Raw genomic sequence first — 13,980 nt, forward strand, 5'->3', positions numbered from 1 at the left:
TACCAGGGATTCGTTTTTTAACTGCCAATTTTAAAGCCTATACATTTACTTTTATCTAATCCGACAAAAGGAATCACAAGCAGGGAAGTCACAGGTGATAGAAATCTACAGGACTGCACAGCATATGGTATAATTTAAACTTCTTGACCCATATTATTGTCCATTCATAGGTATTAGCATCTTTAAATTGTAGCTAATGCTATGGCTGTAGCACATGCTTTGAAAATTGGGCTCTAGATGGTTTCACCTTATGCCTGCCCTGGCCCCAGCCTCGATGTGCTACCTCACCTCCCATCCCATGCACAAAGCAGCCAAATCTGGAGAATTCAACCGGTGAGCAATGTGGGTGTGTGGTCCCTAGAATACAAATTCAGCTTCTACTCAGACTTTCACAGGACTCTGGCCCATTCTGCCCCTGGGCTCCTCTGCTTTTCTTTGTTATGGGCAAATTCTGTTTTCTCAATAAAAAGCTCAGACAAAGAGTTCAACTGCCCTCTGCAGTACACATGGTGTTCTGTTAGGCACCCAGAATGACAGCAGCCAGGAGATCAGGGGAGAAAGATGGAGTGCTCTGGAAATTCAGACTCTAGTTATTTCCATGGAACTACTTAAAAATCTGACACAGACCTAGAAGGCAAGCTGTCCATAATTAAGAATTGATATAAACAGGCTGGCCCAGAAGCCAGCCTCATCCTATGGGTTATATGGAGGGAAGTATCTATATGGAAAACAGCTGTCTAGATAACCCATTGTAAAAGGATAAACACCCGAACCCTCCTAAACAGTTCACTTCTAACAGCGTTTAAAGAATGAGTGAGTTTTGTTTCCATACAATGTAAAAGACTGAAAAACCCTGTTTGTTCTTGAACTTTGCCTCTAGCCTTTGTGATTCATGTGCTGAGGCATCAAACCAGCACAGAAACTGCAAATAAAAAAACCACCACCCTAGCCCCATGACATGTGAACCAACAATGGAAGGCACATTAACACCAGAGCTATGGCCTTCAAATTTTGCTCACACTTGATGCTAAAATGTTTTAAACACATTAGAAGTCCTATAAACTATCCTGGCTCATCCTTAAGGAAATACCTCATCATGGTGTATGATCCTTTTCATTGTTAAAAGAATTTGGAATTGTATCTGAATTGATACAAAGTGGCACAATTATTTTTAAAGCTTAAAAATGAAAAATGACTAAGTATAATTAAATCCTTGATATTGCATCTGTTGTAGGCTAAGGATGTTTAATTTCCATGTTAATCAATTCCATCACTAATATTGAGTGACTACCACATGCAAGGCAGTGTGGGTAATTTAACTGTAGACCAGGCACTGGCCTTAGCTACATGGATATTACAATATTTGGAAAAGATGAGTCTCAGCTTGTAAATCTGGGCCTAGTCTAGAGCCAAGTGCCAAACACTTACTTAGTATGCAATGAATATAAAGTGGAAACCAATATAGAAAATGTATTTCCTGCAACAGAGCTGAATGAAAACAGCATCTTTCTAAATGCAGTCTCTTCCCTGAAATCAGCCTAGCTTTTTTCCAAAAAGAAAAAAAAGGAAACATAATTTTATTACATGGCAATTTATAGTGGAAAGAGAAACAAATACACAGAAACAGATAAAGAAACCCCCCAAATTGCTATCTTGCTTATACTGAATGGTAACATTGAGAAAGGTTCTTAGAAAGGACTTTCACCACTGGGTCCATTTTGAGGATGAGGTTTTGTATCTATGTCTTAAATTTTTAAAAATATTTCTTTTATTTATTTGAGAAAGAGAGAGAGAGAGAGAGTGGGAGAGAGAGGGAGAGGGAATCTGAAGCAGACTCCATGCTGAGTGCAGAGCCTGGTGTGGGGCTTAATCCCATGACCCTGAGATCATGACCTGAGCTGAAACCAGGTCATGCTTAACCAGCTTGGACGCTTAACCAGCTGAGCCACCCAGGCACCACATGTATGTCTTAAATTTATTTAAAAAACCCTACACATGCAGACATATGATTGTCTGCCCATGTGTGCATACCTTTAAATAGGAAATCACCTATTATAACATATGAAATCACTTACTAGGGCAGACATATAGGCTCAAACATCACATATGTCACCCCTCCCCTTCACTTACTTGCATAACCTGGGCAGTATATCATACCATGTCTCTATCTACCACCTAAATTAGTCATCTAGATAGTATCAGTTCCATCATTCTATGCCTCAGTTTCTTCCATTTGGAAAGTAAGGAAAAGAAAACCCTCTCTATAAAAACCTTAGAGGGAGGATAATAGAGATTAATTATAGAGCCTCTACAAAGATATCAGAGTTCCTTGTGGGAAAGAACTATATAAATAGAAGGGATAATTATTACTATTCAAACAGAAAAGCAAAAATAAAGCATATCTATTAACATTTATGAAATTCAATCACAGGCAATTTATTTTTAGTAGCATAAAATAAATGGATAGATCAGCAAATCAAATTAAGGAGAAAAGCTTGAAGTAATTCACTCTTATCTAAGTCTCTTAACTATAAAACATGAACAAGCTTTTTTTTTTCAATAAAAAGACAAACAAGGAGTTAGCACCTTTTATACTATTCTTTATTCAGGATCACAATAAGATGTTAATTCTTCATTAGATTTATTCATATAATTTTGTCTGAAATCACTGCTTTCTCTTAAATATATAATATGGAAATGAGAAGGAACTCCAGAGAGCTCTTTTTCTCCCCCTAGAGGATCACATTTAAGCATCCTAGGAACTCCTATTCTGATGACCTGAGAGAGAATATATCATTATTTATTAATAATCTATATACCGATAGAAAATTATCCTAACCAAACCCATTTCTCCTATTTTGGGAAACTAGCATTCTCTTCTTGTCATTTAATGACACAACCCAAAACCAAAATGAGCCCCAGAAAGCTAATATTTCTTGAGTACCTACTATGTTCTAACTACCATGTTAGGGCTCTTTGGATGCCATATTTCATTAAGGCCTCCCAACAAACCTGGGAGACAGACATTATCTCCCCTCTATAGATAAGGGCACTGAAAGTTCAAAACAGTTTATTTTGCCCAAAAAGGCAGAGCTGGTTAAATGAAGAGACTGGATTCATCAAAAATACAAGTGAAACAAATTCCTACTCTGTCCTTCTCCCAGCCACAGTCTGAATGTGTGGGGTTACTTCTCTGCCACCATTTCAAAGGGTGATTGACTGGACTAACTGGAAGATGAGCAAAACTTCATTACAGTTTCACTGACATTGGTTGTAATGATTTCTTATGAATTATTTTGGTCAAGTGGAATTGTAATAAGTTTTATCAAAATCATTAACAAAACTGAAGAAAAAGCCAAGTATTTGGTCATGGTCTTATGCTAGATTCTGTGTGAAGGTAAACATTCCTCTTGTTAAGTTGAACTTAAAGCCTATCCTAATGAAGTCTTTCTAAAGAAACATGGCAGCCAACATACCTTGGCATTGAGAGGACACACAGACAGGGCACTTCTAAAAAGCTGTTCTTCATTCCGCCATTCGCCACTGCGAATTATGCACCTCAGCATGTTTATGAATAAAATTCCCAGTACAACAGCAGCAACCAATTTCTTAGGAAGAGAGAGAGACAGTAAATGTCATAAGGAAGATCTGTCCAATTGTCTTGGTTATGAATGGCGCCACTCTGGGCCCAATACCTTTTTCTTAGTGTGTTTACTGAGAGCTCCAAATCCGAAAGTCAGCAGCATGCAGTACCCAGCACTGGGGAGGTAGAGGACTCTCTCTGCAACCACAAAGCCCACTCGGAAGAACAAGTTACTTGCAGGAAGAAATGGGATAATGAGAAATCCCAGGCCCAGTGTAAGGATCCTGGAAAATGAGAAGTACTTGAAATGGCTATTTTCAGACCTTTAAAAAAAATCCTGTCAACATTAAAATAGTCATAAAAGCCTCTTTTTGTTTTGTTTTGTTTTCATGCCATCAATTGAGAAAAGGTATCAGCAGTAGCAAAGAAATGTCATTAGTAGGGCCCAGGGCTTTAGCCTGGCAGGATTAGGAATAAGTAAAAAAAAAAAAAAAAAAAAAAAAATCTCATTATTAATGCACCTAGCATCAAACACTGGAATAGGACTTGTAAGTTGCCCAATCCATCTGAGTAAGATTAGTATGATCACATTGTGTGAGGCCTCATTAATTCACCTACCCTTAGCCTCACCTCAAACCATGTAGCATTGAATAGATCAGAGGAAATACTGGTCCCAATTAGTCCAATATAGCTTTCATGGGGAAAAAAATCCCGCCCCCCCAATCTTATGAGGAATAGTAATACTTTACTAGTTTACACTTTATAAAAATCTGAAATCAATGAAATCATTTTTGGGTGGTACATTACCACAAATGTTAGTCAAGCAAAAAGAAAGTGGAACAAGAAGACACTTCTGGAACCAGGCAACATTCCCAGTGTCCCATGTGATGCAAGAGACTAAATTAAGAAGTCAAGTCAAATTTGGTGGCTCTTTCCTGGAACTTGTGCCCCCAGGACTGAAAAAAAAAATACTATTGCACATGTATAAGTAAGCTGGGACTAAAGTTAGTTGTTCTTTAGAATTATGAAATAATTTAATAAACTTTAAACTTATTTTATTTTGAGATATTACTAATCTAATTCCATAAACACTTATGCTTAAAGGGAATCAATCACCTTAAATAGTTTTCATTATCATGAAACGTGTTTGCTTCCCTCCTCAATTATTTTCTCAATAACCTTTCTCTCTCTCTCTCTCTCTTTCTCTCTCTTTTGGCAAGAAAGAATAGTTTCTTTGGGGCAGCAGTTTATTTTTCTACTAAACAACAACAGAAAGAATCACACTAGAGCATCCATCAGGGCTTTCTGAAGGAGAATTATGAAATAATGGGCATGGCACACATCAATTACACTCTCCATTCTGACCATAAATTACTCTCTACCACCTACAGTGAGTAGGATCTCAAGATGCTACTTCAAGGGGATTGTGGAAGGAGAAGGGAGGGTAGTCAGCCATCCCCCCTCTTCATGTCCACTCCCCAACAGCTGAAAGCAGCAATGGACTCCAAAGGGACGGCACTCATCCTGGCTGGAAGGATGTATTGGAAATAAATGTCCTTAGACATGACAAAACTGTGAACATGATCGGTGCTGGATTTAGTAAAATGCTCGGACTTAACCCAGTGTGGAAGTTAAAATTCAGTGCTGCCTCTTACCTTCTTCTGTGGCTGTCTTCAGAGCACAGGGCTTGGCATATTAGGCCAATTAGGCACAACCAGAGGGCCACTGGTGCAGTTACCCTCCAGTCCCCGGCCGACTTAATGAGGGGGATGCAGCCCATTGACCAATCAAAACACAGCCACCAGGGGCATAGCAGCAGCCAGGCATTCAGTGAATAGTAGTAATTATAGTTTATGGCCTGTCAGTCAAAAGGAAAACAAACATTTATTTGATACAGAACTTCCAATACATACATATGTATATACACACACACACACACATACACATCTTGTAACTTCATTTTTGAGGCATCCATTCTATTCAAGGAGAGCAATTGTAGAAAATAAAATACTGCCAGTTTCTACATTGGACATGAGGCCGTGGTTTGCCATTTATTAAATGTGTTCAGATTATAACAGACAAAAATACAGCAAAGCCATCAGACTCTGTTTTACATCTGTTATATTTCTGGTCAAAGTATGTCCCATTTACTTAGTGATGCCCAAAGTCTGTGACCCAGGAAATCTGAGGCCCAGGGGTCACCTATGTGCCTGACAATATAAGAACAGGGTTTTTCCTTCTTTTGATTTCCATCTCTATGAAATGCACAGCTAAGAATTTGTGGCTTGACACCCTTGCCTTCAGAAAAAGCAAACCTTTACAATAAAGAGTCTTGATACTGCTGGATGTTTAAAGATATAACCAATGTGCTTCTATTTTGTCTTAATCCTGCTATATCCATTTTCTTCATGACAAAAGTAATGGGGGTCAGGGGACACTTTAGTGAGGCTGACAGGAAACCTGATATTTGAAAGAATAATTTCTCTTTAATTTTGATTAGAATGGAAATACAAAGGGCTTATACCCTCTCAATCTCCTAATAAAACTCTGGTTTCATCCTAGAGTATCCTTAGTGAGAGCAAACAAATGTGGAGGTGTTCCACTTATTAGGGGTTTTGTGGATGTGTTGGGAAGTGAGAAGAGGAGGACAAATTTTCTGAGATTTGGTGGGCAATCCATCGGGGGTGGGGGGGGGCAGGCTCACCACTCACCCTGACCAACATGCCATCGGCGAAGGAAGCGGGGTTGTCTACCTCTGTGAACGCCGGGGGGCCTGTACCCATGATTTTCCAGCGCATGTAGAGCACCCCTGCGCCCCCTGAGGCCAGAAGGGTCATTCTGAAGAGGAGGCCCCCGTTCCTGAGTATACCAGTGTTCTGAAAGGACAATACAAAGCCCCTGATGGTGCAGATTTTCAAACGTAAGTGCAGCCAAGCTAGGTGCAAACATGCAGCATACTGACTGAACCACGGTGACACTGTGCTTAAAAGGGCTAGTTATTTTAAAAATCAGAACCACAAGAAATATTTTGAAAATGGCATTTCTAAATCAGCTGGTACTTGACATTTTCCACGTCTGGGTTGGAGACAAAAGTATATACTTACCTCTAATGATTTGTCTTTATGTAGTACCTTCTGGACCATTTCCAGAACATTTAATTTGCCTATCACGAAGATGTCAAAGACTGCATTCAAACCCTGAGGAAGCAAAGCAAGGCAATCAGTGATGGGAGAGCCTAGCTCTGATTAGGCAGCAATTATACTTCATAATTTTATTACTGAATCCCAACAAAAACTGCAGTGGATAAGATAATCACGGAAGGTGTCTTCAGCTCTAAAACAGACACTCTACTATTGTTCCTATAAAACCAGCTCATGGTGATATATCAAATTTATTATCAAAGATATCCCTATTGGTCATAATTTCACAGCCTACATGTATGAGTCTTTTAAGATTCAGGATAGCTGGAATTTTGGGGTTCCCAGGAGAAGTTCTGCAGAGGTCCTTGTTTTTCTTTCACTATAAAAGACTCTTAGTTGATATAATGGAGGGGTTCCCTGCACAGTAATTATGCCTCAAAAGATAAAGGCAGCCATCAACCTCGAAAATCAAGGCACATAAGTAATTAATTGCACCTCCAGAACACCAAGTGCTCACTGATTTCAGCATGTGGAGTAGTAGCAGGGGTACACCATACATAATAATCTCTGATAGGGCTTTGGAGATCTCTCCGGTTCAGACTCCTAGCTGTCTGCTGGTTTTCAGTTCTCATTGGGCACACAGCCAGACTGCACTTCCCAGCCAGTCCAGCAGATACATGTGGTCACATAACTGAGTTCCAGCCTCCAGAACATGGGTAGAAGCCATAAAGCTCATTTTGGAGGTTTGGTTATAACCTGGGCACACTCTGCCACTTGGTTTCCTCTTCCCGCTGGCTGGGATGGACACCATTGGGTCAACTTTGGAAACTACATTCTCAAGATGGCAGAGCCTCCACGAGCTTGGGTCCACTATATGGATAACAGCCACCTCTGCCCATAGCCACTAGGTGAACGATAAATAACTTCCATTATGTGAAGCCACTGGATTTTAGGACGTGATACTATAGTTCCACCTCTGCTGACAGCTTCCGGTAGCATTAAAATAGTTTCTTTCTAGTAGGTGAGGTTTGCTTTTGGAACTACTATACCTACAATTATAGACTGGAGGCTAGATGAGCCTTGGATTCCCTTCTCTACCCTGTAGGAGACTTTCTATAGATGCCATCGCTGCAGGCATTGTCATCTTCTGGAACTCCCTGCCCAATCTAGATAAGGTGGTCACAATACATGTGGCGTATATGGTTAAAGTTCCCCCTAAATGACTGGCCTTTTTAATATGGAGCCTTGTGGTGGAAAAGTTCATAAATTATCAGAAGCCAGTGGTAATTTGTGGCTTCCAGAGCAAGGATGACACCCCTACTTAACACTCTCCCATAAATGCTGGAAGTCATTAATTATCTAATACATAGGCTAGTGCTGGGTTAATCATGTCAAAGAATTCTGATTTTATCCACTCATGTGATACAGGATTTTAGTGGGTCACAGCAGACCATTTCTGCCTTGGTATAAAACCATTTTCTAGAAGGCAGAAGCTCCCTGTTGAGCTGCTGTTGTCTTATACCATTTGTTTTTCTCCCTATGAGCTATACGACAATCACCAAGGGGTGAGGGGACCTGTCATCACTTCTGTTTCATACTCTCCAACTTGCCATTTATAAATGCATCATCAAAAGTTCCACATTCTTTTTTTTTAAGTACCACATTCTAATTAAATTTTTGGAAATAGCTAAATTTTACCATATCTTTAGTCACATAAATTCAACTTAATCCTTTAGTGCTTTTCGAATATTAACAGGAGCCACTTTGTATCTTGTTAAATGGAGATTTTGACCTAGCAGGTCTAAAGTGGGGTTGGAGATCCTAAATTTCTAGTAAGTACCCGATGGTGTTGATGCTGCTGGTCTTTGAGAAGCAAGGGTTTAGAGTAGTGGATGATTTTGCCACCTGAAGGATACCTGACATGTCTAGAGACATTTTAAGTTGTCACACCCGAGGGAGTCCCACTGACGTTTAGGGGGTAGAGGCCAGGGATGTTGCTTACTGTGGTATAATGTGCAGCACAGCCCTCCCATAAGAAAGAATGATCCAGCCCAAAGTATCAATAATCTATCTGAGAAACACTGCCTTAGAACCAACTTAAAAAAATAACTTAAAAAAATAAAAATATAGATTGAGCCTAATAAAACCATGGGTCTTTGCTTTGACTTACATCAAATCCCATACAGCTTTTACCTGCTCTTTCTTTCCCAAGCTATTCCTATATGGGTGATTCAAATCCCATATCTTTGTTTTCCATTTCTCTACCCGTGATCACATCCCTAATTTCTAAATTTTCCTCTAATAATGTCAAGCATAACATTGGCTAGAATGGAAAAAAAAGAAAATGAATTTCAATGCCTCTCCCTCCCTGGAGCTTCAATTCTAATCAGACATAAGAGGTGTACATCTGTACTCTTCAGAGGCTCCTCCTTTCCTTTTGATATTTCCAGTTGAAGCTGAGCACACCATACACTCAATATTTCTCTAATCGGGACTGGAAGCATTGATGGGGTCAGCCCACTGTTGTATTCAGAACTGCTAAAATAGGAGAGCACCCTAGAAAACTTAAATTATTTTTTTCTCTCTCTCTTTTTTTAAGATTTATTTATTCATGAGAGATACAGAAAGAGGCAGAGACATAGGCAGAGGGAGAAGCAGGCTCCCTGCGGGGAACCTGATGTGGGACTCAATCCCAGGACCCCAGAATCACGACCTGAGCCAAAGGCAGACACTCAACCACTGAGCCACCCAGGCATTCTGTTCCTCTTTTCTCTTTTTCTACAGTATACTTCTGTGAAAGCTAATCATGGTCTTTTTTTTTTTTTTTTTTTTAAGATTTACTTATTGGAGAGAGAGAGAGAGAGTAAGAGAGTGTGTGCACGAGTGGGAAGAACAGAGGGAAAGGGAGAGAGACTCCTCAAGCAGACTCCATGCTGAGTGTGGAGCCTCACAGGGGTCGATCTTGTTTTCTTTTCTTTTTTTTTAAGATTTATTTATTTATTTATTCATGATAGACACACACACACACACACACACACAGAGAGAGAGAGAGAGAGAGAAAGAGAGAGAGAGGCAGAGACATAGGCAGAGGGAGAAGCAGGCTCCATGCCGGGAGCCCGACGTGGGACTCGATCCTAGGATTCCAAGATCACGCCCTGGGCCAAAGGCTGAGCCACCCAGGGATCCCCACAGGGGTTGATCTTATGACCCCAAGATCACATCCTGAGCTGAAACCATAAGTACAACACAACTGACTAAGCCACTCAGGTACCCCCCAGGAGCTGATCATTGTCTTGAAGTCCTTCCCACTTCCCATTTCCCACTGTTTGCTAATGATCATCAACTGAGACAGCCCATTTCCATGAAATATCAGATGTACTAAATGCACAAATAACTGGCAGAAAGGTCAATGGAGTGGAGAAGTAGAGGCAGGGCTAGCCCAAGACGTCTCTACCACAGGGGAAGAAGGGCAGGCCCTGACTGCATCTAGGCTCTTACCAATACGGTGATCCCTTGCTCTTTGCATAGCATGGCCACTGCTCCCAGAAGGATACTCAGCAACACCCAGAATGTAGAATGTGTTCCCTCCTTGTTACCTGCTGATTAAGAGAAGTGAGAAACATAAAAGTCATGCAATACAGCTCAGACTTGTTAGCATCAAGAACTAAAATTCTAAGCATGTACCTTAAAATAGCCACAACCTCCCTTGCATAAAAAAGAGTTTGGTCTTCTGGTAGCATTTCTCTGTAGGCAAGTATATTACATTCTGCATTTCTAGTTAGACAGCACCCTCGACATGCTATACACACCCACTCTTCAGGCAGACCCTAGCAGGTGCCCCCGGCCTCTGGGAGGCATTCCAGCAAAGCTCTGGCCACAGAGATAGCTCATCGAAGGTTCCCTTGGGTCAAGTTCCTTCTGCCCGACCTGACAGTCACCTAACAGGCCACTCTGGCAAGTTGTATTGTGCACTCCCCTGAGAGTGTAGGCACTCCATCTGGTCATAGGCTGACCCTAGCAGTGACTGCTGTTGTCAGCACAGCGGTGAGGGCAATGGCTGAGGGGCCCTGAGAAACCCGACAACTGCACATGAGTCCAGGGAACCGCACAGGTCAGGCTTGGCTGCTGACCTCAATGGGGACTCAAGCCAAAACATCACTCGGAGTATGAACCCCGGAGTAAGGAGACTGAGGTGGGAATGAGCTCAAGGAATCACAGAAAGTCCTGGAACTGACTTCTGGAAAGGGAGGGTCTGGCTCCATGCTGTTTGGTGGGGGATATTTGCAATTTGGGGGCCAGAGCTGAACTGCTTAAAAGGAGGAAAGGCCACATGTGGTGTTCATCTCCATTCTTCCTTTGTAAAGACTTCACCTCCTCACCCATGTGGATGGTAAACAAACATTCCAGAAAGACAGGTATGAAGTAGGGCAAAGTGAACCTGCTTAGAGAGCAAAACCATTAGCTTGCCTGGGCTGCCTATGCATCCTGGTTCCGTTCTGATTAAAACCACAACTCTTGGTCCAAATTCTAGCTCTGCTGTTTACTATGTGACCCTGAGCAAATTGACACTCACAGTCTCAATGACCTCATCTATAAAATGGGAGCAACATTACCTACCTACTGATACATTTGAGAGGGGAGAAGTTACATAGAATACCTGGCCATTTGTGTTAAAAATTACATAAACATTCTTGTAAATGCAAAACGTATCGGGAAAACATGCACAAAACCAACCACAGTAGGTTCTGAACAGTTCTAAGAAGAAAATTTTGGACAGTGGAAGGAGGAAAGTCATGTATCGGGATGCCTGGGTGGCTCAGCGGTTGAGCATTGCCTTTGGCTCAGGGAGTGTCCTTGGGTTTGGGGATGGAGTCCCACATCAGGTTCCCTGTGATGAGCCCGTTTCTCCCTCTCTCTGTCTCTGCTTCTCTCTCTGTCCCTCATGAATAAATAAATAAAATCTTAAAAAAAAAAAAGTCATGTATCTTTCACATTTTCTTTAACCACGTGCATGTTTGGCAGCATCTTTAGCTTCTACCCATTAGATGCCAGCAGCACCCCTGGGCCTCAGTTTTGACAACCAAAAACATCACAGGTTTTGCTAAAAATCCCTGGGAGGAGGGGGGCAGAAATCACCTGCAATTGGGACCACTGCTGTGAACCAGTGGTACTGACAACGGGTGGTCTGTGCACCTGTCCTTGGATGATGTTAGTAATGCAGAGTCTCAGGCCCCAGCCAAACCTGTGCAATCAGAAATGTGAGGGTGGAGCCTAGCATCTGGCCTTTTAACCAGGCTTCCAGGTGCTTCTGCTGCTTGCTATAGGTTGGAGAGCATCACCCTAGATAGGAAGCTTGCTCCCAGCTGCATCCCTGGTACCATGCCTGGCTCGTAGGAGCAACTCAAACTTTTGTTGTAGGAATCCACAACACCTGACTGACGCTGGAAAGGCAACACGTGGTTGGTGAATGAAATTACTGTCTTAGTCTACCAAAAAGGGACAAGACGTCAACAAATCCTAGAACCACAATGCAGGAAAAATGGCAGTGCTTCTTAGAGGCTATGCAGATAACCTCCCTTGCACCAGGGATGGAAGTGCTGGAATCTAAGATGCTTCCAGCAGGGGGCCACGTGGTCTTGACTTCAATAATAACTTCAGGGATGGGTATTCTCTTTCTGCACGGACCCATTTTGGTCCTTAAACTCTGGGCTGTTGGAATGTTCTTTCTCAGGGTGAGCCCAGACCTGCTTCCCTAGATGTCAGGGTTTGGCTATGCTCTGCTCTAACACCTTTCCAACTCTTCAGGAAGCACAGTGCTTGAAAGCTAATTTCTCATTACTGAAAACCATTCTATATTGGTATACAGAGCCCCATCAATCCAACCCAGGGTCATTTCACTTGCAGAAATTAATGACATTCCGTGGATGTGAAACTGAAAGATCACAATTATGAGCAAACCCCATTAAACCAATGATCGTATCTGAGTGTTTACATATTTATTGGAACTTACTATTTTGGGGGGAGGGGATTTGCTGATGATCATCAGCAAACAACATCAAAGCAGACACTATCATAGACCCAAAGCTTTTACATAAAATCTTGGCTGAAATAACCCTAAAGCTAACACACTGGTTAGCTCCTTTTAAATTATGATTTTATGAAAGACCTCACAAGTTGTGGAAACACAGCCCAGGGGTGCTCAGAGTTCACAATGCACCATGCTTCTGACATATGATGGAGATGGGAGAGGCAGATGACATCCTTAAGGCTTGTTCTCTCCATGCTGGTGGATGTATGGGTCCATTGCACTTTTTTCCCACCATACATTTTCCTGCATCTGTGTCAAAGCACTCTCAGGGTTTTCTCGTATTAGCAGTTGGCAGCTGCCTTTAATTATTAAAGAACTCATGTATTACCAGGGGGTCTCCTCCACAGATAAAGGGAGTAAATGACCCTTGGCTCATGTGCCCCCAGGGAGGCCACTCAGGACAAGGCCTGTTCCAGGCCAGTGTGAGAGATGTGTTGTGGGCCCTGGCCTCAGCCAGTTGCTTCCACATCCACTAAGCATTAGGTTTGGTGGTTCACTAGGAACCAAATGGACCTCTCCTCCACTGCCTGGATTGGGTTTTTCTAAGCTTCCTCATTCAAACAATCTGTGTTTGGAACTCTTCATGAAATGTAACCAGACTTCCCAATTTAATGCTACTGTTCTTAACATTTACACAAGGTACCTTGTGGGTGCCTGGCTGGCTCAGTTGGTAGAGCATCCAACTCTTGATCTTGGCGTTGTAAGTTCAAGCCTCACATTGGGTGTAGAACTTACTTTAAAAAAAATTAAGAAGGAAGGTCCCTTGGCCATTTTATATTCCTTCCTAGAAAAACTAAACGAGCTTGTATTTTACTTGACTGTGTAACCTGGATGAATTCCACCCCCCCCCCCACCATGGACCAGTGGCTTTGGATAAGAAAAAATTCCCAGTTCCTCCATTAAAACACCCAAAGGACAGCTTTGATGCACTCCATTAACACAATGTTAAATTAGTAGAGAGATGTGAAAGTAATGAGCTCATGTTCCACTTGTCTGGAATTTAAAACGGTTTTTTCCTTAGATGGCTAAATCAAAGATTTCACTGAATACAGAAAAATAACTTCTATAGAAAACACAGTGTTCAGATTTACTGATAAACCTTCTCCCTAATCTCACCCCATAATTTCACCACACTTCTCAAACCCCAGATTTTTGCAAGGACCTGGACA

General features: G+C 41.7%; 1 protein-coding gene across 12 annotated transcripts in view; it reads right to left on the reverse strand.

Annotated features, from left to right (window-relative positions):
• Nucleotides 1–13,980, reverse strand: part of TMTC4 (transmembrane O-mannosyltransferase targeting cadherins 4) — a 64,889-nt gene that overhangs the window by 18,665 nt on the left and 32,244 nt on the right. For 6 of the 12 annotated variants that reach the window (XM_026003706.2, XM_072760962.1, XM_072760964.1 and 3 more), the window contains exons 6-11: nucleotides 10,222–10,322; nucleotides 6,688–6,780; nucleotides 6,295–6,459; nucleotides 5,239–5,441; nucleotides 3,696–3,867; nucleotides 3,477–3,608 (exon numbers count right to left, since the gene is read on the reverse strand). In XM_026003706.2, the coding sequence (XP_025859491.1) occupies nucleotides 3,477–3,608; nucleotides 3,696–3,867; nucleotides 5,239–5,441; nucleotides 6,295–6,459; nucleotides 6,688–6,780; nucleotides 10,222–10,322 (866 nt within the window). The remainder of the gene's footprint in view (nucleotides 1–3,476; nucleotides 3,609–3,695; nucleotides 3,868–5,238; nucleotides 5,442–6,294; nucleotides 6,460–6,687; nucleotides 6,781–10,221; nucleotides 10,323–13,980) is intronic. The other 6 variants (XM_072760956.1, XM_072760963.1, XM_072760955.1 and 3 more) reach the window with 2 other exon arrangements.

Source organism: Vulpes vulpes, chromosome 6 (genome assembly GCF_048418805.1).
Source record: "Vulpes vulpes isolate BD-2025 chromosome 6, VulVul3, whole genome shotgun sequence".
Taxonomy (NCBI): Eukaryota; Metazoa; Chordata; class Mammalia; order Carnivora; family Canidae; genus Vulpes; species Vulpes vulpes.